Here is a 24921-nt window from a genome sequence, read left to right as displayed (position 1 = left end):
AGCGTCAAATCCAACAACCGTTGGGAACAATCTAGCAGATTGTTTCCCAAACAAAGATTCATGTGCTCTTTATATACAGTATGCCCCCTTGATGTGTGGTTTACCGTTGACACACTTAAGAATTTCCTCTTCTTCAGAATGGTCTTACAACAGTTGTAAATCATGCATCTCTGACTGACACAGGGCAACAAGCACAGCTCAATCCACCCCCCTTGGCAGTTTAACAGATGTCCTGTTACCCCTTCAACCTTTTAATTTTTTTTCCAATTGCCATTTGTTAATTACAATATCTCGTGGACTCCACATTCACCCAGCCTGCACCCAGCTGACCAGCGCCCAACAGCCTGACCAGTGTTGGTTTCTAATCTCCAACAATCAGTGTATTCCAGCTGAGCGCCGAGTACTCACCGCGGAGCCGCTCGGGCCCTGGGCTCCGGGAATACCAGGAACACCCTGTGGGAGAGAGGACAATCCATGAGTGACCAATGGGGGCAGTCAGTCGGAACAGAAGAAGCCAGAGGCAAAGTGGAAATGTGTCCATCACAGGAGGAGCTGCCCATGGTGACAGGAGATATCTGGGCAGCATAAATGACCGTGCAGAGGCAAACAGGCAGGTTCTGACTGAGTGTAATAAAAATAAACTGCAGATGCTGGTTTACACCAAAGATAGGCACACAATGCTGGAGTTACTTAGCGGGTCAGGCAGAATCTCTGGAGAAAATGTTTTCTCCAGAGATGCTCCCTGACCACTGGATTACTCAAGCACTTTGTGTCCATCTTTGGTTCTGGTTGAGACTTTATTGATGTTGACTCACCCATGAGAGGGAGCAATGGGCTGGAGTCAGATCAGGGGCATACAATGAGAGCCCCAACCTGGGGTAAGTGTGAGAGTGGGGGGGTCAATTACTCTGGTGTTGCTCTGAATGCCACCATTTTGGATGGGGTCGTGACTTGGGCGATGTTGACAACTTAGATTAATGTAGACACAAGGAAATGCAGATGCTGGAATCTTGAGTTAAAATACAAAGTGCAGGAGAAACTCAGCAGGTCAGGCAGCACCTGTGGAGGGAATGGACAGACAACGTTTTGGGTCAGGACCCTTCTTCAGACATTGTAGTAGGGGAAAGAAAGCTGGAAAAGAAGAAATGTGGGGATGGGGCAAAGCCTGGCAAATGATAGGTGGATACAGATAAGGGGGGGGGGGGGGGGGGGTAGATGAGCGTAGGATTGGTGTAGATGGGTGGTTGATGTGGACTCAGTGGGTCAAATAGTCTTGTTCCATATTGTGATGCCTATGACAGGCAGCCTAAGCTGCTGCTAAGTATGGAGTTGACCGTGGCTCTGGCAGCTACTTGAAGGTTGGCGGGAGGCAAGTATTGCCTGGGGTTCTCTCTCAGTTGAACTAGTCATTAGGCTGTCATCAACACTTGATGCCATCGCGCAAAAAGTGCCGAGAGTTTCTTTATAATTTCAGAGGGGTGGCATGGCCTTCCTGGACCCTTGACGATGAGGAAATGGATGAAGAGCGTGAGAGGAATTGTGACAGGATAAGACAGTCTTAAAACAGCATGGGTGTGAGGTGTGGAGTTAGTCAGTGGGTTGTGTGTGGAGTCCTTACCGATACGCCCGTCTCTCCTCCAGGGCCCACGGGCCCACGCTCGCCTTTCAGCCCCTGAAAGAGAGTATGGACAAGAGTTGGAGCCTGACCTTCCACACATGGGTCCTGGGGAGTGTATGTAGTGTGGAGAAGGGTTAGCCGCATGGACCATCCACTCTGCAGCAACTCTGATCAATGCCTGTGTTTAAGAAGGAACTGCAGATGCTGGAAAATCGAAGGTACACAAAAATGCTGGAGAAACTCAGCGGGTGCAGCGGCATCTATGGAGCGAAGGAAATAGGCAACGTTACGGGCCGAAACCCTTCTTCAGACCGATGGGGGGTGGCGGGGAGAAGAAAGGAAAAAGGAGGAGGAGCCCGAGGGCTGAGGGATGGGAGGAGACAGCCCGGGGGCTGAGGAAGGGGAGGAGACAGCAAGGGCTAACAAAATTGGGAGAATTGAATGTTCATGCCTGCAGGATGCAGACTCCCTAAGCGGAATATGAGGTGTTGTTCCTCCAATTTCCGGTGTTCAATGCCTGGTCCGGCTTTGAGTGACTCTGGGACCACATTCACCCCGGTCTCCAACCCTCCCATCACAACACCCCACCCAGCCCAGCTCCAGAGGGCCCAGAGCCAATGGCAAGCTGATATTGGATGTTCATAAGTTCATTAGTGATAGGAGCAGAATTAGGCCATTCAGCCCATCAAGTCCACTCTACCATTCAATCTTGGCTGATCTATCTTTCCCTCTTAATCCCATTCTCCTCCCTAATCCACATAACCCCTGACACCCGCACTAATCAAGAATCTGACTATCTCTGCTTTAAAAATACCTATTGTCGACCTTTACAGCCTTCAGTGGTAATGAATTTCACAAATTCGCCAACCTCGGGCTAATGAAATTCCTCCTCATCTCCTTCCTAACCGAACATCCTTTAATTCTGAGGCTGTGACCTCTGGTCATAAAGTGGTGGTGGTGGTGGTGGTGGTGGTGGTGGTATTTGTGGTGGTGGTGTTTGTGGTGGTGGTGTTTGTGGTGGTGGTGGTGGGCAGGTGGGAGACTGCACTACACCGGACACGCTGGTAAGTCGGGGAGATGTAGCACTTCCTGCCTCTCCACTTCCAGGCTTCCCCACTCCCCACGAGGCACACGGTGATGGAACGCTGCCCACTCGTGTGGGGGAGTGAAGCTCCTCCACTCTCAAGTGCCTGAACACTCTCCAGGACAGGATTGGAATCTGTAACCCCAGACACCCTCTTTTACTCTGTTGTGGAGATTGTTCACCACAGCTCACCCAGGCTTCACCCATCACATCCACCAGCTGGGTAGCCAAGGCAGCACTGGGTAGCATTGAGGGGCACTGGTGGAACAGGAATACTGCCTCTATCTGGTCCTCCTCCAGTCTGTGGAGAAAGCTGATGGCCACCCTGCTGCTGGTCCAAGCCGCGAGCTCCCAGGATGACTGCCCGCTGACCGGCTGTCCCTCGACCACTGACACGCGGGTAACTCAGGGTTGTTCCCTACGGGCGACTGAGGCTGGGGATTGAACATGTGACTGTGCCCGTACCCACGCGAGGAGTGGGTGTGGAGATCACACCTACCGGGAGACCGGGAATCCCTCCTCCTCCTGGGTATCCCGGCAATCCAGACGGCCCCTAGGGAGAAACAACGCGGCATTATTAACTTGGCCCTCACTCCCCATCCCCTCACCCCTCACTCCCCCATACCTCACTCCCCACCCCCCCTACCCCGCACACCTCACCCCTTGCCAAACACCCCTCACTCCCCACCCCCCACCCCTCACTCATCACGCCCCCACCCCTCACCCCCAATCCCCTGCCAAACACCTCTCACTCCCCACCCCCCACCCCTCACTCATCACGCCCCCACCCCTCACACCCAATCCCCTGCCAAACACCTCTCACTCCCCACCCCTCACTCCCCACCCCCCCCACTAACACCTCCCCACCCCCCACCACTAACACCCCACCCCTTGCTAAACCCCCCTCACTCCCCACCCTTCACTCTCCTCCCCCATACTCCCCACGCTCCCTCACACTCCAGAGGTGTGGAGTTAGTGGCCTCACCTTCTCTCCCTTCGGCCCGGGCTCGCCGTTCAGTCCCCGGTCTCCAGGAAGTCCCTGTTGAAGAAGACATGGTTGAAAGGAGCGTTTTTGATCACACTCACCCACTCTGCCCCCCCCCTCCCACACTGCTCTACCACAGTCCCTGACCCTGGGCCACAGTGTGGAGCCACCAAAGTCTCTGCATTAATCTATCCCCAGCAGCTTGCAGCCCAGGACACACCGCCACCTACAGGTTCCCCACCTAACTGCACACCATCCTCCCCGGAAACATCTCCCAACCACATACACCACCGCTCCTCCCCACATCCTCTCCCAACCTCCCAGCCTATCTGTAACTGTAACACTACATTCTGGTATTTTTCCCTTTGTATTCCCTTCTGTACTTGTGTACAGCTTGATTGTACTCATGCATAGTATGATTTGACTGGATCGTATATGTGGCAATAATAATCCACCCCCTCATTTACTTCCCCCTCCCTAGCCCGCCCTGTACCATTTGCCCCACCCCATCCTCTCCCCCACCGACACAACCCCCTCTCACTTACCCACACCTTGGACCTCCTGTTCCACCTCACCCTCTCCACAACTTCTGTTCCATCCCATCCCTACACGCATCGGACCTCCTGATCCCCCTCCCCAGACCTCCTGTTGACCCTCACCCCTCCCTCCCCCTCCCGACCTCCTCTGTTCCCCCTCACCCCCCCTAGACCTCCTGTTCCCCCTCCCCCCCCCCCGACCTCCTCTTGACCCTCACCCCTCCATCCCCCCCCCCCAACCTCCTGTTCCTCCTCACCTCCACCCCCCCCCCCCCCCCCCGACGTCCTGTTCCCCCCCTCACCTCCTCCACCCTCCCCTGATGCAAGCATGAAGTGAAGGGGGACTCTGCCCTGAATACTCACAGCTGTTCCAGGGGTCCCGGGAGCACCAGGGAATCCGGGGGGTCCCTGCAGACAGAGCAACCAGTCAGTGACCGTCAGACAGCGACCGAGACTGTGACTGTGAGCCAGCCACTGGCAGTGCGAGTGTATCCGGTAGTTTCCGTTTCAGTGCTGGGAGCGGGGAGAGCAACAACAGCCCGAAGAGCTGTGAGCATCCAATCCATTGATGGGTGCTGTCTGTGTGGAGTTTGCACCTTCTCCCTCTGACCGTGTGAGTTTCCTCCGGGTACTCCAGGTATCCTCCCACATCCCAAAGACGTCCGGGTTTGTAGGTTAATTGGCCTCTGTAAACTGCCCCGAGTGTGTAGGGAGTGGATGGGAAAGAATTTGTGTGAACGGGTGATCGATGGTTGGTGTGGACATAGTGGGCCGAGGGGCCTGTTTCCCTGCTGTGTTACTAAACTAATCGAACCCTTTGACCGCAATGGCTTGCTTGACGTTCCAGGTTCTGTAATGTTCTAGTTTCTGCTCGGTTGGATCTTGTACGAATTAAGAAAACATTAAATTGGATAAAAATGCTTTAAACGCAGAGCTCGTGTTTACACCCAGAGCCGCGGTCTCCGGTGGGGAAGAGCCGATCCTGGACTTACCTTGACTTTTACCTTGTCTTTTATCATTTGGATACCCGCAGCGACGGCTGCGGAGGGTTGAGGTCCTGACCACGGGGGGAAATGGAGGAGGGCTGGCCAATTTCTGTGCCTTCCACCACAGTGATGAATGCTGTGGTGGATGTTTGTGTTAAATGTTTATTGTGTATTGTGTGTTCTTTATCATTGTACCGCTGCTGACAAATTCATTTCTCTTGCACTTTATGTGCAATGTGACGAATAAAACTGATTGATTGATTGATTGATTGATTGTCAGGTACAGGGACAACATTCCTGGGACTGCAATCACCATCACACTGTGCACTGGTCAGCAAGGGTTGAGGAGGGGAGAGACAGGCCTCAGGGGAGGGGGCAACACCCAAAGCCTTCAAGGGGAGACGGCCAAGAGGGAGGGTGCCCTGGAAGCTGTGGATGTGGGGTGGAGGGAGGGCAACAGGTGAAGGACCTGCCAGGGCAAGGCTTGCCCCATCCCCCTCAGCTGTGGGAACCCTCGGGGGGCAGATGTTTCATGACCTCACAAGGTACCCCCCCAAGGTGAGCTCTAGGTAACATTCTCTCTCACCGCCTCACCGTGCCTGTGATGCTGCTGCAAGCAAGATCTCAATTGAACTCACACCCCCTATACTTGTGTAAAAACTCCTCTTGACTTAATGTGCAGTTAATTACACCAATTAATTACTTTATCCACATCTACCACACAGCCACAATATCCATGCCGAACATGATTCCAGGTTAAACTAATCTTTCCCTGCAGGTGATCCATATCCCTCCATTTCTTACATACACACACTTATCGAAACACCTCTTAAAAAGCTTGTCTAAGATGTATCTAAGTGCTTATGTATAGTGATACTTGTACTGAACTGTATACAAAAATTAATTTCACTGTACCTCGGTACATGTGACAAATGAAGTATTACTGTTTGACCATTGATTAAAAAGCGCCACCATCCTATCTGCCTCCACCACCAACCCTGGCAGCGCATTCCTGGCACCCACCACTCTGTGTAAAAATACTTGCCCAGCACATCTCATGCTAACCTTGCCCCACTCAGCTTCGAGCCATGCTTTCTAGTCTTTGACGTTTGCAACCTGGGGAAAAGGTTCTCTGTCTACCATATCTATGCCTCCCATAATTTTATATACTTCTGTCAACTCTTCCCTCTCAGCTCTGACAATCCAAACAATATGACTCTGCCCAACCTCTCCCTGTAGCTGAGATCCATTAATATAGGTAGGATTCTTCTGTTTTAAGTGTGTAGTGGAAGCAGCTTCCCCCAACTCACTTCACAGAGCCCTGATAAATGTTACAGCACTCAGCAGCACAGTCGTGGTGGTCCGGGGGGGGTGAGGAGAGGTGGGGGTGCGGTGGGGGGCTGAGAGTTCTGGTCCTGCACACTGCAGCTACTGGCTGGCTCGCTGGAGAACATGTAGCTGGGGGTTTGGCCCGGTATGGTTAGTTCTCAGACGGCTCCCGCTCGGGTTAGCTGGTCAACGTGAGGCTTACCGCTTGTCCCTGTGATCCAGAGTATCCACGAGGTCCCGGAGGGCCCTGGGGAAAGATGGAAATACAGGTCACGAACAGGCAGGTGCTGGACAGGTCCTATGCTGATACGGTAGATTTACTGATGTGGAGATCAAACAGTGATCACAATCCTTACCTGGAGAGATCCCAACATCAACTCCGCCCAGAGATGCAAGTTTTCATCTCAACTTATAGGAGCAGAATTAGCCCATTCGGCCCATCAAGTCAACACCGCCATTCAATCATGGCTGATCTACCTTTCCCTCTCAATCCGATTCTCCTGCCTTCGCCCCTTAACTCCCAACACTCTTTCTAATCAGGAATCTGTCAATCTCCACTTTAAAACATCTATTGACTTGGCCTCCACAGCCGTCTGTGACAATTCTGTAGAATTTGGAAGAACTTGTGGAATCACAGGGATCCGAGAATGTCGGTAAGAAGGAACTGCAGTTAGACTGGAGTAACTCAACGGGACAGGCAGCATCTCTGGAGAGATGGAATGTGTGACGTTTCGGGTCAAGACCCTTCTTCAGACCTGGGAACACGCTCCCAACTGAGGGAGCTCAAAGGGAATCACAGAGAGACAAGATGTGGAGAGTGAGCTGACCCATTCTGAAAATAAAGGAGGAGACCAGAGTGGGGCATAGACTGGTTGGGCCGAATGGCTTGTTTCCATCATATAATGTGGAGTAGCGTGGACAAGCACAAAGGCCGATCTCTCACCGACCTTTCCTTCCTCCGTGTGGTTCCCCTCGACAGCCCTCCCACAAGCCCACCTCCCACAATCTCTTACCAGCTCTCCCTTCAATCCAGCTTCACCCGGCATCCCAGGCATCCCCGGAGTTCCTGGGTAGCCATAGTGTCTGTCGTTTGGCTGGAAGAGGCAGAGGAAGAGGTGATTAGTACACGCCTGGACCTCACTGCTCCAGGCTATTCCCGGCAGGGCTAATCATCCACTTCATAGAGTACAGCACAGAAACAGGCCCTTCAGCCCGACATCCATGTTGACCATGATTCGGCCCATTGAGTCTATGCCATCATTCAATCCTGGCTGATAGTTCTTTCCCTCTCAACCCCATTCTCCTGCCTTATCCCCGCATCCCTTGTATCTCTCCATGGCCAGAGGTATCTCCCCATGGCCAGCGGTATCTCTCCATGGCCAGAGATCAGAGTGCCACACTTCTCCTTCAGTGCACGAGTACAGTTTGCCTGAACCATGCCGTGCTGCACCAGGCTCCACATACTCGCTGTTCTCTGGGCACAAGGCATCGTGTGAGTGGGGGCATCATACGGCAATGTGTTCCAGCACAGAACCAGCACATCAGCTTCAACATGGGGGAGCAAGGACTACATTCTGCAGCAGTTAACGGCAAATCATGGTACATACCCTCTCCTCCTCTGTACGGGGAAGTCCGCGCTGATCCTGCTTACACTGTGGAGGAACAAAACATAGCAACCACATCAGGAGCATCAATGGCCACACCTGCTGTCAAACCTTCTCACCAACTTTGTCCACCCATCCACCAATCAAATCCTCCTCACCTGTATCCACCCCATCACTTGCCAGGCTTTGTCCCACTCACACCTCTCTTTCAGATCCCCCCCCCCCCCCCCATCATCACTGACCCAAAACATGTCCACTCCCCCTGCAGATGCTGCCTGACCCACTGAGACTATTCCAGCACGCTGTGTTTTGCGCAAGCTTCCTTGCATCTCCAGGAATCTCCCTAGCTCCAAGTCCTTCGTCCACAATGAGTGTGTCGCTGCTGGTAGATATCAGACAGACTCCTCGCAGGAGATCCCAGCAGTGACTTTGGACAGATGATATGGGGAAGGTCCCCTCTCAGGGGATGGGGACGGTCCCAGTGGTGACTGCAGAGGGTGAAGATACAGTAGGTCCATTCTCAGGACATGGGGAAGATCCCAGCAGTGCTTGTGGATGGAGGAGATGGAGAAAGTCCCCTCTCGGGAGATAGTGAATGTCCCAATGGTGACTGCAGAAGGGCCTTCCCTTGGCCAAGGTACGGTCCCTGGGCTGAAGCGGTGCTCGTGGTGAAGGGCAGTGGGGCTACAGGAAGGTGGACCCTGCCCCGTGGCTGGACCGTGGACAGAGGCAACCACACTTACCTTCTCACAGTGGTCGATGGCAGATGCCCCGGGAGTGCCGTGTGACGTGTGCTCCACCTTGGCCCCGGTATAGGCCTGCGCTCCCGGCAAACCATTGGTGCAGTTACCACAGAAGGCCTGCTGAGAGAACACACAATGCTTAAGAGCCCGTACAACCCATGAGCTCCATTCAACCCACGCCCGACTGCTTGCCCAAGGCCCAGCGCTGGAGCCGAGCTACACTGCCCCAAAACAGGAGGCAGTCCTGCCACTGGCAACACACTCAGCATCTCCCCTCGACTCTATGGTGCTGTCAGCTACACCATCCACGATCTCCAGGTCTCACATTCAGGATCCAAATCATTCCACTGGGTGGATGTGGAGGATTTCTGGAGAGTGCAGAAGACGTTTAATGGATAGACACAATATACTGGAGTAACTCAGCGGGTCAGACAGCATCCCTGGAAAAAAGGTGAGGTGGCGTTTTAGATCAGAAGCCTTCATCAGATTGAAAGTAGTGGGGGAGGGGGGGGGGGGAACTGGAGGTAGGAAAAGGCCAGAACAAATCAGGGCCGACAATAGATGGCCAAGGAAGGGTGGAGCCATAATGGCCCACTGTTGGCTGCAGACGAGGTGACAACGAAGATATACAGGGATATGAAATGACATTAGGACTGAGATGAGAACAAACTTTTTCACCCAGAGCTGTGAATTTGTGGAATTCTCTGCCATAGTGGATGCCAATTCACTAGATGTATTCAAGAGAGTTAGATAACACTCTTGGGGCTAACGGAATCAAGGGATATGGGGAGAAAACAGGAACGGGGTACTGATTCTGGATGATCAGCCATGATCATATTGAATGGTGATGCTGGCTCGTAGGGCCGAACGGCCTACTCCTGCACCTATTTTCTATGTTTCTATATTTCTATGAAAAGTGGGACTAGTATGTTGACGAAGGTGGGGGAGGGGAGAGAGGAAATGCAGGGGTTGCCTGAAGATAGAGAAATCAAAATTCATACCGCTGGGTTGTAAGCTGGATGGAGTTGAGGGAGGAGGCATAAGGACAGGTGATGAATGGTTCAAGAGTGTAGCTCCCTAATTCACCAGAGCTCTGTGCATTAGGGAGCATTAGTTATAAGGAGAGATTGGACAAAGTTGGAACGTCAGAGGTTGTGGGAACCTGATACTGATACAAGTATATCAAATTATGGGAGGCATAGTAAAGGCAAACAGTCGGAATCTTTTTCCAAGGGTGGAAATGTCAAGGACCAGAGGGCTGAGCTTGAAGGCAAGAGCGGGAAATGTAAAGGAGATGTGCAGGGTAAGTATTTTGACACAGAGGGTGGTGGGTGCCTGGAATGTGCTGCCAGGGATGGTGGTGGAGGCATGTACGATAGTGGTGTTTCAGAGGCTTTTACATAGGCTTGGGTTATGTGGAGGGTGGGGGGTGGAGGGATACGGATCCTACAGGCAGGTAAGTGTAGATTAACGGCATCATGTTCAGCATGGACATGTGGGCCAAAGGACCTGTTCCTGTGCTGCACTCTCGAAAGTTCCTGACACACCAGGGCTTATGTTGTTGAGCCGGCTCTTCAGAGAGTGATCCCACCCACCCCACACCAGCACTGAGAGCGAACCTCCCCAGTTTATATCCAGTTCCCATTCCGTGAATAAGTTTCAATAGACAATAGACAATAGGTGCAGGAGTATGCCATTCGGCCCTTCGAGCCAGCACCACCATTCAACGTGATCATGGCTGATCATCCCAAATCAGTACCCCGTTCCTGCCTTCTCCCCGTATCCCCTGACACCGCTATCTTTAAGAGCCCTATCTAGCTCTCTCTTGAAAGTATCCAGAGAACTGGCCTCCACCGCCCTCTGAGGCAGAGAATTCTACAGACTCACAGTTCTCTGTGTGAAGAAGTGTTTCCTCATCTACGTTCTAAATGGTTTACCCCTTATTCTTAAACTGTGGCCCCTGGTTCTGGAGTCCCCCCTCATCGGGAACATGTTTCCTGCCTCTAGCGTGTCCAAACCCTTAATAATCTTTTATGTTTCAATATCTTGCAAGTCTTGCTCAGGAGTGTGATTTTACCTTGAAGAAAGAGTTGTTCCTCTCAGCAAACAGTGACAGTGGAGGCTGAAACACAAGGAGCAGCTGTTTAGTCTTTAAACTATACTTCGGATTTTAAAGATACAGTGCGGAAACAGCCCCTTCGGCCCACCGAGTTGTGGCGAACAGCAAAACCCCGCCTGCTAGCACCATCCAACATACTAGGGACAATTTACACATTTACCAAAGTCAATTAACCTACAAATCTGCACGTCTTTGAAATGTGGGAGAAAACCGGAGCATCCGGAGACAACCCACGCAATTTCAAGGAGAACGTTAAAAACTACGTACACGCAGCACCCGTAGTCAGCATCGAATCTGGGTCTCTGGCGCTGTCAACCCTGTTAACGTAGTCACTTCTGTTCAGCCCTGAACTATAACCTGAAGAGCCATCCGCCGGGCTCAGTGGTGACGAATCCCAAAGACTGCAGCACACAACCTCACCAGGAGGCACGCCTCTTGGAGCAAAACACCAAGTGCTGGAAGAACTCAGTGGGTCAGGCAGCATCTGTGGTGGGAATGGACAGACCAAGTTATGGGTCGTGACCCTTCTTCACACGAACTGTGGGGTGCGGAGGGGGGGGTGGGGGCTGGAGGAGAGACGTGAGGCAGGACAAAACATGGCAATTGATAGGTGGATACAGATGAGGTGGTGGTGGGATAGTTTGATTGGCAGATGGGTGGAGTAAGTTACAAAGACTAGAGGTGAAAAGAGACAAAAGGGAGTCAGATACGGAGAGAAGAGGACGAGTGAAATGTAAATCTCTGGGCTGTTCCCAGCAGTAAACAAGTAAATCACCACTAATCTGTACAGAGATCCAGACTTTCCCGTTTGTGTAAATTGTCAAGGTATTACAGATATTCATCCTGTGCAGATGCTCAGCATAAAATTCATCCTTCAAACATCATTTGAAGACAGTGGGAGAGCGGCACAGCGGGGAAAGCTACTCCCTCACAGCGCCAAAGACCGATCCTAACCTCGGGTGCTGTCTACGTGGAGTTTGCATGTTCTCACTCCGGGTGCTCCAGTTTCCACCCACATCCCAAAGACGTGCAGGTTTGTAGCTTATCCGGCCTCCGTAAATTGCTCCTCGTGTGTCGGGAGTGGATGAGAAAGTGGAATGACATAGAACTTATGTGAATGGGTGTTCGATGGTTGGCATGGACTCGGTGGGCCGAAGGGCCTGGTCCCTTGCCGCATCTCTAAACCAAACCAAGTCAGTGTGGCTGGAAACGAGAGCAGATGGATTGGAGCAACCCTGCCTGTTTGTTGAGATGACAGTCTCCGAACTAAATTGTACTAAACATCATAAAACAGCCTCCTTGTTCCTCCCACGGACCGAACAATCCCAGAATACTAACGTACATACCACCTCTCCCGGGAGTCCAGGCACACCCGGCAAACCGTCATTCCCTGGAATGCCCTGGAAAGACAAACAAAGAGTTAGACAGAAGCTGCACCACAGTCCTGGTGGCAGTGGGTGGGTGGGACTGTTCTGCTGGGTGAACGGCACTGGGAGGGTGGGGAGTGTGGGCAGAGGGTGGGGAGTGTGACAGTGGGAGGGTGGGGAGTGTGGGCAGAGGGTGGGGAGTGTGGCTCCGGGAAGTGGGGACTGTTCCACTGGGAGGGGTGTTTCGGAGCTGACCGTTCTCGGGGGGTATGGTGTGGGTGGACATCTGTAGCAGGGACCCCAGCAGCACGAGGGGGGTTTCAGCGATGGATACACTTCATGTCTGAAGAAGTGTCCCGGCCAGAAATGTCACCTATTTATGTTACCCAAAGATGCTGCCTGACCCCAACACCCTTTCAGCAGCTTGTGGCGACGTATAACTGACAGTTGCGGAATGGAAGGAAGCCATTTGGCCCATTGTGCCCATGCTGCCCAGTAGCAGAGTCACTCCTGTGACTGCCCATAAAGACTCTGCTATCAACTGTAACCCTGACACATTTACTAATCACAAAGCTATCAATCCGCACCTTAAAAATACCCAATGACGGCTGAGGAAGCCATGTCATTGGGTATTTCTAAGGCGCAGATTGACAGATTCTTGATTAGTAAGGGTGTCAGGGATTATGGGGCGAAGGCAGGAGAATGGGGTTGAAAGGGAAAAGTATATCGTCCATGATTAAATGGCAGATTGGACTTGATGGGCTGAATGGGCTAATTCCGCTCCTTTTGCTTGTGAATTTACAGGCCCATTAGTCAGAGTTAGGATCAAATCTGTTCCATTGTACTCGAGGTTACAACCGAGGGGTAAATATCTCCCGTCCCACGCCAGACCACCACAGCAGCTGGGGTCACAGCTCGGGACCTCGAGTGGGAGGGCATGTTGTCCCCGAGGCTGTGGGTATCGGGCAGGAGGGAACAATAGGCAGGGGCAGAGGTCCCTGACTATCACACAGAACCCTTCCTCGTCCTTCCTGGTGGATCTAAGGCAAGGGGCAGGGGTGGGGTTACAGGAGAAGGGTTACTGATGGGCTTGGGTGGCTAGTGGGTCTAAGTGGGATCAGCCTCAAAGGACATCAAGATTTTCAGCAGCCCGCAGGGTGTGGGGTTTATAACTGTGACAGTGAGGGGTGTATCAGTGTTAATGATGGGTGTATCAGTGTTAGGGAGGGGTGCATTAGTGTTACAGTTGGGGGTATATCTGTATTAGGGAGGGGTGTACCAGTGTTACAGTGAGAAGAGTATCAGTTAGGGAGGGGTGTATCGATGTTAGTGTGGTGTGTGTCAGTTCAGGGGTGAAAACGTCAGGCTGAGGGGCCGCCTGCCGACGGCTGCGTCTAGTTTGGTCTATTGTCACGTGTTCTATCACCACTCCTGCTCCCCCATCTTGCTGCCTTTACCTGGCGCCCGATTCCTCCAACTGCTCCTGGCGGCCCAGGAACTCCAGGGGGTCCAGGTGGTCCGGGTGGTCCGGGCGGGCCCTGTACAAGATGGGTGGAGAGAATGAGTGGTCATCTGGGGCTGAACGTTGGAACTGTAGCAAGCGCCGACATGGCTGCCTGACAGAGGGGGGCATCAACTCACCAGAGGTCCATTTGTCCATGTCGTACGCTCACCCTGGGCACCGGGAAGACCATGATCTACCTGCGGTGGGGAGAGGTTCTCAGTGTTAGGTCGGGTCTGATCTAGCCCCTCCACTTCACGGCTGAGAAACTCAACCCTCACTAATTCTCTCATCCATTTCTGTCAAGAGTGTGTCCATCATAAACAGAACGCCCATTGGCTAACTCACTCACCAGAGGGGCACCTGTGTGGGACAGTGGGCGAAGTTGACACCATTTAATTCACCAGTTGAGCTCCTCCAACCTGCCTTCATCAACGGGCCAGTGGTGGGAAGAGTCAACAACCAATTTCCTGGACGTGCATATCTCTGAAGATCTGTCCCGGATTCAGCACATTGATGCAGTCATAAAGAAAGCCCATCAACACCTCTACTTGCTGAGAAGATTGAGGAGATTCAATATGTCGATGAATATTCTCTTGAACTTCTATAGGTGTACGGTAGAGAGCACATAGAGTGATTGCGTCACAGCCTGACTCGGCAACTCGAACACCCAGAAACGAAGGAGATTACAAAAAGTGGTGAACGTTGCTCCTTCCATCACGGCTACTGACCTCCCCACCATTGAAGGGACCTAAAGGAGGTTCTGCCTCAAAAAGACAGCCAGCATCATCAAGGACCCACATCACCCTGGCCACACTGTCATTGGACTCTTGCCATGGAGAAGATACAGGAGTCTGAAAACTGTGACTTCAGGAACAGCTTCCTCCAAACAAACATCAGGTTATTGAATACTACAACCTCTAACTAAACTCTGAGCTATGAACTGACTGGGTTGCACTCGGGACTTGGGGCATTGATTTGTTTTTTGAATTAATGGAACAATTTTTTGGTGTATATTATGGTGTCCACTGTGCTCTATATTTACACCCTTGTGCCGCTGCCAGTAAGACTTTCCCTGTTCAGTTTCTGGACAGATGGTAATGAAACACTCCTGACGTTCCTGACAGACCGCGTACATGGATGGTGGAGAGCTTCCGCCCCTACACAGCAGACCCTGGGCCAGAGATCACCGTGTGTGCCGCGCGGTACATACCAAAGCACCCGGCGGCCGCCGTTCTCCTTGTTGGGTTGGAACACACACACAGGGTTCGGCCGCTGCGCCCTGTGGGGGAAGGAGCATAGTCAGGGACCGTCCGAGCCCAGCTCAGCAACAGGAGTGGGCATTACAGAGAGGGGTGCCCACACATTGCGGGGTTGACCCACAGTGAGGGGTCTCTCCCAGTCAGGTTCATCGGGAAGGACGGGTCTCAGCACAATGTGGGATTCACCGACATCAAACCCCCCCTCCCCCCAGGGACCCCCCCCCCCCACTGCGAGCCCTCTCCCTCCCCCCCCCCCCGTGAATGCCCATCTCCACGGCCCTGCCCACTCCCCCTCGCTGCCAATCTGCGGTGTGCCTAGAATACATGGCTGCTCTCACCTCCCCGTCAGTGTCAGTGTCAGTGTCCCCACCCCAGCAGGTCAGACATTGCCGAGTCTGCCCCACCGTCCGTCAGTTCCCAATCCCCGTGTGTCACACCCCCCGACCCCCCTCTGCAAATCCCCACCCCCTGGGCATTCAGATCACATCATCCTCTGTCTGATCCCCACCACCCCGAGGGAGGGGAGCCGGAGGTGAAGGAATGAGGGTTGGGTCCTGGGACATGTCTGATGCCCCCTACCCTGGGCAAGGGGGGGGCTGGGCTGATGGGGTGAGGGGGTTCTTGGTCCCGGGACACATCCATGCACAGTGCGGGACCAGACACCATGCATCACTGTGTCCGTAGACTCCCCCTCCCTGAATCCCCCTCCTCCCCCCAACCCAAGTCCCTCCACAGCCCCTGACCAACATCAACCCCCACGGGTGCTGAATCACCCCCCTCATTCCCAGGGTTTCCCACCACCCCGAATCTCAGCAGTTGCACTGTGCCCGGGCGCCAACCTCCACCCATGTCTCCATCACCCTGGGGTGCCCTGGTATCGGGGGGTTTGCTCCCTGCCCCTGGACCCCCTGTCACTCTGCCCCCACCCTCACTGCCCCATGCCCCAGTGGTGAGGGGATGGGGCAGGGCAGGGAGGGGCCAGTCTGTGGGCAGTAGGTCAGTCCGGGAAGGGGCTGGGTGAGTCACGGTCAGTCCCAGCAGTGATGGGATCACTGTTCCACCTGTTTGGACACCGCTGCCTCTCCACCAGCTGCTGCCTCTCTTGTGAACGAAGCCCGGGTTAATTCTCACGCTGGGAATTAACCGTCCACACCGAAACTTAGAAACCACTTACCTTTTCACCTGTAAGTCCAGTCGCACCCTGAAACAGAGACATAAAGGAAGAACGCTGTCAGTGGAAACATTCATGACCTGGACCTTTATTCTGGTGATGGGATATTCAACATGTTTTGCACATACCCGGGCCCACTGACAGAAGCAAAGACAATTATGAGCAGCATAGATATGGTCGACAGTCAGAACCTTTTCCCTGGGATTGAATTCTGAATTACTAGAGGGCATTAAGATGAGAGGGGCAAAGTTTAAAGGAGATGTGTGGGACAATTTGATCTTTTACAGTGAGGGTGGTTGGTGCCTGGAACGCACTGCCAGGAGCGGTGGTGGAGGCAGATACAATAGTTATATTTGGATAGCCATGTGGATATGGAGGGAATGGAGGTATATGCGGGCAGATAAGAGTTGGTCTTGGCATCATGTTCGGCACAGTCATTGTTGTCCGAAGGTCCTGTTCCGAGGCTGAAGAAAGGTCTCGCCCCGAAACGTCACCCATTCCTTCTCTCCAGAGATGCTGCCTGTCTTGCTTTTCGTGTCTATCTTCGCTGTACTGTTCTATGTTGTTCGATGTAGTATGGAGAGTTTTAACATTCACCTGGTTTCGGCCCGAAACGTCTCTTATTTCCTTCGCTCCATAGATGCTGTTGCACCCGCTGAGTTTCTCCAGCAATTTTGTGTACCTCTGATTTACTCCCTCTGGTTACGGGCTCCATAACTTTCTTTAGTCATTGAGAATTAGCACTTCCTAATTAAATAATGGCTTTCCCAAATGCGTGCAGGTTTGTAGGTTAATCGGCCAATGTAAACTGGCCCTAGTGTGTCGGGAGTGGAGTGAAAGTGGGATAACATAGAACTAATGTGAACGGGTGATTAATGGTCAGTGTGAACTCAGTGGATCGAAAGACCGGTTTCCGTGCTGTATCTCTGAACAAAACTCTAAGCTGCTCAGGGAGGGACGATGAAGGTTGGAGTGATACAGTGTGGAAACAATCAATCAAACTTTTATTGTCATTTAGAAATACATCGATATATGCAATTCTAAATGAAATTCCGTTGCATTATTGCTCTTCGGCCCAACTTTCCCACACTGTCCAAGTCCGAGCTACATGAGACCTACCTGCCTGCGTTTGGTCCATATCCTTCCAAACCTGTCCAATCCATGTACCTGTCTGACTGTTTCTTAAATGTTGGGATAGTCCCAGCCTCATCTACCTCCTCTGGCAGTTTGTTCCATACACCAACCACCCTTTGTGTGAAAAAGTTACCCCTCGGATTCCTTCTCCTTAAGCTTATGTCCTCTGGTCCTCGATTCACCTGTTCTGGGCAAGAGACCCTGCATCTACCAAATCTATTCCTCTCATGATTTCATACACGAGGTGTATAAAAGGAGTGCAGGGTGGAACCAGGACAAAGGGGGACTGTGAAAGACGTAGTTTCAGATTTGGCTGCTGAGAATACCGATGCTAACATCACTCCGCTGGGCATGCTGCATTCCTCACATGTCTAACACCAGGATCCCGAAACACACATTCCATTCTGAGAGATAAAATGTAAGAGCTGTCTGTTCCTGTTAACAGTACCGGGGCCCAGAGGCAGAGGGATGAGTGGTAAGGGGTGTGACTGGAGGGCAGCGGTGAGGGAAATTCACGCAGCGCTCGAAAATGAATTGAAAGGAAAGAATTTGCACTCGGAGCGAGAGGGAGGAGTGACGGGCTGGGGAATTGCAGGGAGCTAGTCCAGGTTGGATGGGCTGATGGGCCGAGTCCCTGCTGGTTATGTTGACTGTGGTGGTGTTTGGTTTGTGGCCGGACACTTCACCAGGTTCTTGCTGCCCAAGGCAAGGCGAGGACACAGGCCAGAGTGGTGCAGCGCTCTGGGATCCCACGGATCCAGGAATGCCACGGCACCAGGGAACTGTCGGCCAGGGAACGCTCGGTTCTGGAAAACTCGATACAACCCCCTTTGAGCTGCTGCCTCACAGCACCAGAGACCCGGGTTTGATCGTGAACTCTGGTGATGTCTGTGTGGAGTTTGCGTGTTCTGCCTGAAACCGCGTGGGTTTACACGGGTACTCCAGCTTCCTACCATATCACAAAGACGTGAGGGTTTGTAGGTGAATTGGCTCCTGTAAATTGCCCCTAGTGTGTCGGGAGTGGATGTGAAAGTGGGATTACATAAAATGAGTGTGAATAAGTGGTCTGACGGATGGTGTGGACTCAGTGGGCCAAAGGGCCTGTTTCCATGGTGTCTCCAAACTAAACCTCATTGCATTTTTACACTGTAGCAAAGTCAGTCAACAAATTGCTCCAGTACAAAATATAATCTCTTCATTTGTGCTGTGTGGATTTTAAATTAATTGGTCTAGAAATTTGATAGTGTTACGCGTGTATAGGTGAATAACATAGGTGCTGAACATGCCAACATGGCGACTGGTGCACATACATCTACTTGTGGGCTTGGTGGACTTGGTGGGCTGAAGGGCCTGTTGCTGTGCTGTATCTCTGAATTAAACTAAACACAGCAGACCCCTGCACGCCTCACACATCATGTAACCGGCACAAGGCTGAGCGAGAGGTTAGAGTGTAACCAATACTTACTGGGAAGCCTCGTTTCCCCGGTAACCCTGGAACCCCAGGCTCTCCATCCTTTCCCTGGTGAATAAAGGCAGCAGTTAGTGCCTGCATGGATTTGTTACAGGCGGTGATCAATCCCACCCGCCTGTCGATGGAATGAAGCGTGTGCGTGCAGAGCTGCGGTGAGGGGGGCGGAGTGAGGAATGTGGGTGACTCCCTGTTTCGCCATCTCACGGACCCCCTGTCCTCAACATCACAGTTACAGCCACCACCCTACAGCGGGTAGAGCCACTGTCTCACAGCGCCAGAGACCCAGGTTAACCATGGGTGCTGTCTGCGTAGAGTTTGCATGTATTCCCTGTGACCGCGCTGGTTTCCTCCGGTTGCCTCCCACCTCCCAAAGATGTGCAGGTTTGTAGGTTAATTGGCCTCTGTAAATTGCCTCTAGTGTGCAGGGGGTGGATGAGAAAGTGGGAGAACATAGGACTAGGACTAGATGCGCAGGTGATCGATGGTCGGCATGGACTTGTTGGGCCGAAGGGCCTGTTTCCGTGCTGTATCTCTCATTCAATCGATCAAACCCAAACAGATTTGACCCAGTGCCAGGGTGCAGCCCATGGATCTGAACCAATCTGTGCTGGCTACTGGGTGCTAGATATGGAAGCTAGCGCCTGGGCATAGGTGCTGGGTGCCCACTTCTCCCATTGTTGGTGCAGGCTATAGGGTGCAGCACCAATGGCCAGACTGCCATGGGACAGACGCCAGTTGTGTTCAATACGGAGCAGACAATGAGGGGTCTGAAGGAACGTCACCAATTCCTTCTATCTAGAGACGCTGCCTGTCCTGCTGAGTTACTGCAGCATATTGCGTCCATCTTCATTGTCCACACTCACCTGTGCCCCATGTATTCCCACACCCGGCTCTCCAGGGTGCCCTGGGATCCCATGCTCTCCCGCTTGGCCCTGAAACACAAATACACAGTTCCAGCAAGTTCAAAACGTCTGCCTTGGACAATGATCCCGTCCCTTCATCAGAGGGCGAGCTGCCGGTAAACCCACGATGGGTGGTGTTGGAGACGGGGGACATATGGGGGGGGGGGGGTAAGGGACAGGTGTCCCCACCCAGGGGGTCCTACTGTGCCCGTCACCCCACCCTAAGGGACGCATGGTGACTGTGTCCCAGCCGTGGGTGTTGTCCCATGACCGTCTCAGCCCTGTAGGTCCCCCAGTGACAGTGTTCCCCACACCCAGTGAATGTGTCCACACCCTAAGTCTTCCTGTGGCCGTGTCCCAGCCGTGTGGGTCCCCCCTGTGGCCGTGTCCCAGCCTCGTAGGTCCCCCAGTGACCGTGTCCCCACCCTAAGGGTCCCCCGTTACCGTGCCTCGCTGGGCTGGCCCATGTAGGATGATGGCCCTGCAGAGTAGGGCAGTCACTTACCCTGCTGCCTTTCGGCCCATCGGACCCGGGTGTGCCCGGCACTCCTGTTTCACCCTGTGGGGAAACACAAGGTGGCGATGAGTCTGGCGATCAAGGATCAGCAGCGGAAGGTTCCGGACAGTGGCCCGGCAGCTGGTGAGTCCACACACACCCTGCACCCATTGGCCACCCCTGCTGAAATATCCCAAACTCACACACTCTGACATAACACAGGGGCCTTTCCTGTGACCCCCAGAGGCTACAGGGCAGCACGGTGGCACAGCGGGTAGGACCACTGCCTCACAGCGCCAGAGACCTGGGTTTGATGATGACTATGTAGAGTTAGCACATTCTCCCAGTGACCGTGTGGGTTTCCTCCCGGTGCTCCGGTTTCCGCCCACATCCCAAAGAAGGACCAGTTCACAGAATCTGCGGCGTGGAAGCGACCGTATTCCATGTGTACATGGAGTGTGAGAGGTTGCAGCCCCTGTATGTGTTTCCGAAGCGGCTGCTCTGCAAGTTCTGGTCACACTTCAGCCCCAGGTCCAGATATTTGGTCACGGCAAAGAAGCGGTCGGTTGGGTGGGATATCCCTGTCGGTTTGCTCCTGGGCCTGGCCAAGATGGCCATTCATGGGTTTAAGCAGCGGGCAGTCAAGGGTTCTGCCCGAGTCGACTACCTGTCCCCTCATCCAGCGCGGTGCCGGTATCCACATGTCCCTGGAGATGGAACACGCAGTGTCCACAGGAACTCTAAAGGCCTTCCGTCAATGCTGGTCGCCGCGGAGGGTAGAGTCCATTGTGGATAAGGATGACAACATTGTAATACGATGACTGTTTGATGTGTGCAAACTGCCAATGGCAGTTTTGACCATTCCGGTATTTTACGAATTGAATAAAAGCTCCTTGTTAAGGGAAAAGAAAAGAAGGGCCTGCTCGTGCTCTGGGCTGTTTATGTTCTATGTTGATAGTGAAAATGATAGTCTTGGGTTACAGAATGACACTGATCAGTAGATAAGTTGGGCAGAGTGTTGGCAGATGATATTTAAACCTGATAACTGCATGCTGATGCATCTCAGGAGGACTAATAATGATAGGATACACAGTGAACGGTGGGGCCATTGCGTGTACCGAGGAACAGCGGGACGTAAAGGCGATGGATCCATTGAGCTGGTAGTCAGGGTAGGTAAGGTGGTGAAAACAGCATATGTGTGTTGGCCTTCATTCGTCGGGGCATGGAGAATTGGAGCATGAAAGTCATGGTACACCTTTATAAAACCTTGGTGAGTCCACAGCTGGCTATTGCGAGCAGTTCTGGTCACCACATTGCAGGAAGGGCATGATTAGCCCGGGGTGGGTGCAGGGAAGATTCACGAGGATCAGGAGAGGCGGATGGCCTGCGATGGTTTTATGCGGAGTGGGGACCAGATAGAGGGAAGGAATATGAGGGACAGGGGGGTGGACAGTGAGAAACATTTGCCCGTAACAGAGACCAGAGGAACCGTGGTTAGAGAGATCTGTGTTGCTATCTGGAACCTACTTCCTGAGAAGGAGGTGGCGGAAGACACTCCCACTGCATTCAAGGAGTGTCGAGATCAGCACTGGAATTCATTGATTGAAAGATGAAACATGGAAACAGGCCCTTCAGCCCACCGAATCCATTCCGATCATCGATCATCTGTTTACACTCATTCTATGTTAACCCACTTTCTCACCCACTCCTTACACACTAGGGTCAATTTATAGAGGCCAATTAACTTTCAAACCCGCACGTCATTGGGAAGTAGGAGGAAACCAGAACACCCAGAGGAAACCCATGTGGTCACCGGGAAATATACAAACTCCACACAGACTGCACCTGAGGTCAGGATCGAACTGGGGTCTCTGGTGCTGTGAGGCAGAGGCTCAACCAGCTGTGCCACCGTGCCAATCCAATTGCCAAGGCGTTGAAAGCAACAGACCGAGTGCTGGTACGTGGGACGGGGTTGTTGGGTGGTGGATGGCTAGTATGGATAGGCTGGGCTGAGTGGCCTGTGCATGTGCTGGGTGACTGCATGTGGAGGTTATTGGGCAGGGCCGTTGCTGGGAGACGGTGTGAGAACACAGGCCACTGAGCACGCACACCGGAGTCCCGGGCCCGTGACCTGCCTCACGGACCACACGTGTGTGTCACGGGCCCGAGATCCACTTCACGGGAGCACACGTGTGTGTCTTGGTACCCTGACCTGCCTCAGGGGAGCACATGCGTGCATCCCGGTTCGGTGACTAGCTTCACATAGCACACATGTGTGTCACAGGCCCGTGACCTGCCTCACGGGAGTACACACATGTCTAGAGCCACGTGATGGTGAACACGAATGTGTGTCCTGGACCAGTGTCCTGCCTCAGGGGAGCACATGCGTGTCTGGGGCCACATGACGGTGCCTCACGTGAGCACACACATATGACACTGCTTCATATATAATTTCACGGTGCCTGCACCTTGCGGTACCCGGCGTGCGGTGACAACCTCCCTTGGTCTGGTGCCCGGGATGGGCTGCCCCTCAGAAGGGCAGAATAAACACTCCCGTTGTGTTTATCCCACTGCCCGTGTCTACTCACCACCTCCCCCAGCCGTCCCGCCATGCCGTCCTTCCCCTGAAATCACAATGGCCACACCTCAGTCACGTCACCGGCACCGCGCACTCCCGGCAACGCCACACTGCCCTGGCATACCCGTATGGTGGAGCCCGGTCAGGGTCAGGGCCGGCCGGGGATGGGGGGGAGAGAGGGGGTGGGGGGGGAGAGAGGGGGGGGGGGGGGAGAAAGAGAGGGGGGAGAAAGAGAGGGGGGAAGAGAGAGGGGGGAGAAAGAGTAGGGGTGGGGTGAGAGAGGTGGGAGAGGGGTGGGTGGTGAGGGAGAAGAGAGTGGGGGTGGAAGAGAGAAGGGGAGTGGAGACCATTCTTCCTGCCCTCAACTCCCCCGGCAACAGTCTCACTTTCATTCAGTGCTCAGTCCTAGATTAACATCCGACTCTCCCACAGTCTCCCGCCTCCCCTAATCGCTCTCTCTCTCCAAAAGTCTCTCTCTCTCCAAAGTGTTGGCTCTACAACCCCCCCCCCCACCCCCGCAGCTGTCTCCTGTCTGAAGGGTATGACCAGGAGGAGAGTGTATGCGTTGACCAAAGTAATCTCCCCACCATCCGCCGTGCTGCCCCTGTGAGGAGGGTCTCCAGCCCCCACCACCTCCACCGGTCAGATTCCCCCCCCGTCCTCGCCCCCAGAGCGGGGGTGCTGCTGATGGGGGTCAGGGTTCACTCACCGATTTCCCCGGCTGTCCGAGTCCTGGAGGTCCACGTTGCCCCTGGTGGGAGAAAGGATCGGCATTAACGCCCTCGTCACTTCGGTCCGACCCACAGCCACCCTCACCCTCACGCTCCACGCCACGAGCTTACACTCACCTTCTCCCCCTTATCACCCTGACTGCCCGCCACGCCCGGCAGACCAGGCAAACCCTAGAGAGACACAGAGACACAGAGTGAGATCGTGGCTCTCTCACTCACTCACACACTCACTCACTGTCATACTCACTCTCCTTCATTCACTCTCTCACTCACTCTCACTCACTCCTTCACTCACTCTCTCCTTCACTCACTCTCTCTCTCTCACTCATTCAATCTCTCTCTCACACACTCTCTCTCACACACACACTCATTCTCACACAATCACACTCATTCATGCACTCATAATACACATACATGCAATGCATTCATACATGTACACATACACTCACATTATCATACATATACTTACAATACACACGGAATGCACACATACACAAAACACACTAATATACACTCATGCACATACTCAAACACAAAATGCATTCACATAAAAACCGCATGCATGCATATGGGCACAAGCACACACATATACACATATGCTACATGGCTGTTCATACCACACCATCTTTATTCTCTGCAACACAAATACACACCCACTCACACTCACTCGCAGGTCTGTATGCAGGGACTCACATGTTTCCCGGGTTTCCCTGTCCCAGGAGGTCCAGCGTCTCCTCGAGGTCCGGGTCTCCCAGGAAGTCCGATCACGTCTTTGAAGCCCTCTGGAATGGTGGGGCAGATCTCGCACTGGTCCCCCTACACAAGACAAGCAGCACACAGGGGCTGAATCAGGGAGATTCCCCGCCACGGACCAGTAAACGGCCCGCCGGATCCTTGGACCGTTCCCTGAGTGAGGTGCGCTCCCAAGGACATTTGGAGCACGAAGCAGCGGCCTGAAGTGACGTGACATCTGGCCAGATGTGGAGGTGGAGCAGCTGGAGCTGCCACCGGTGATGGAGACAACTTGGCCAGTCCTGGAGACCCCTGGCTGGACAGACACTCGTCTTCACCACGAGGACCACCAAGCTGAGAGGAAGCCTCCCAGAACCGAGACCTGAACCAAGGGCAGAGAGATTGGGCACCAAGAATGGCACAACGGGAATGATCAACGAGCCCCTCCGCGGGGAGCAAGTGGGGAGTAGTGGGAGCAGTGGATGTGCCCGGCAACTCCAACAGCTCGTTACGGTCCCTGATCCATGGACACGCACCAACAGGGCACTGTGCCAACCCTGCAGTTCAAGGAT

The 24921-nt window shown here is 53.3% G+C and overlaps 1 protein-coding gene across 5 annotated transcripts in view; it reads right to left on the bottom strand.

The window, feature by feature from the left end:
• LOC116988568 (collagen alpha-1(XVI) chain-like) overlaps positions 1 to 24921 on the bottom strand; it is a 127078-nt gene that overhangs the window by 28444 nt on the left and 73713 nt on the right. For 4 of the 5 annotated variants that reach the window (XM_033045403.1, XM_033045405.1, XM_033045408.1 and 1 more), the window contains 22 exons: positions 24311 to 24433; positions 23735 to 23788; positions 23596 to 23637; positions 22897 to 22932; positions 20318 to 20371; positions 19774 to 19842; positions 18905 to 18958; positions 16309 to 16335; positions 15086 to 15154; positions 14013 to 14072; positions 13829 to 13909; positions 12351 to 12404; positions 10963 to 11007; positions 8886 to 9005; positions 8146 to 8190; positions 7552 to 7632; positions 6741 to 6785; positions 4587 to 4631; positions 3688 to 3741; positions 3202 to 3255; positions 1619 to 1672; positions 409 to 453 (listed from right to left, as the gene is read on the bottom strand). In XM_033045403.1, coding sequence (XP_032901294.1) covers positions 409 to 453; positions 1619 to 1672; positions 3202 to 3255; positions 3688 to 3741; positions 4587 to 4631; positions 6741 to 6785; positions 7552 to 7632; positions 8146 to 8190; positions 8886 to 9005; positions 10963 to 11007; positions 12351 to 12404; positions 13829 to 13909; positions 14013 to 14072; positions 15086 to 15154; positions 16309 to 16335; positions 18905 to 18958; positions 19774 to 19842; positions 20318 to 20371; positions 22897 to 22932; positions 23596 to 23637; positions 23735 to 23788; positions 24311 to 24433 — 1311 coding nt within the window. The remainder of the gene's footprint in view (positions 1 to 408; positions 454 to 1618; positions 1673 to 3201; positions 3256 to 3687; positions 3742 to 4586; positions 4632 to 6740; positions 6786 to 7551; positions 7633 to 8145; positions 8191 to 8885; positions 9006 to 10962; positions 11008 to 12350; positions 12405 to 13828; positions 13910 to 14012; positions 14073 to 15085; positions 15155 to 16308; positions 16336 to 18904; positions 18959 to 19773; positions 19843 to 20317; positions 20372 to 22896; positions 22933 to 23595; positions 23638 to 23734; positions 23789 to 24310; positions 24434 to 24921) is intronic. The other variant, XM_033045404.1, reaches the window with a different exon arrangement.

The sequence above is a fragment of the Amblyraja radiata genome, chromosome 27 (assembly GCF_010909765.2).
Source record: "Amblyraja radiata isolate CabotCenter1 chromosome 27, sAmbRad1.1.pri, whole genome shotgun sequence".
Lineage (NCBI taxonomy): Eukaryota > Metazoa > Chordata > Chondrichthyes > Rajiformes > Rajidae > Amblyraja > Amblyraja radiata.
This window is presented reverse-complemented; position numbering and strand designations above follow the sequence as displayed.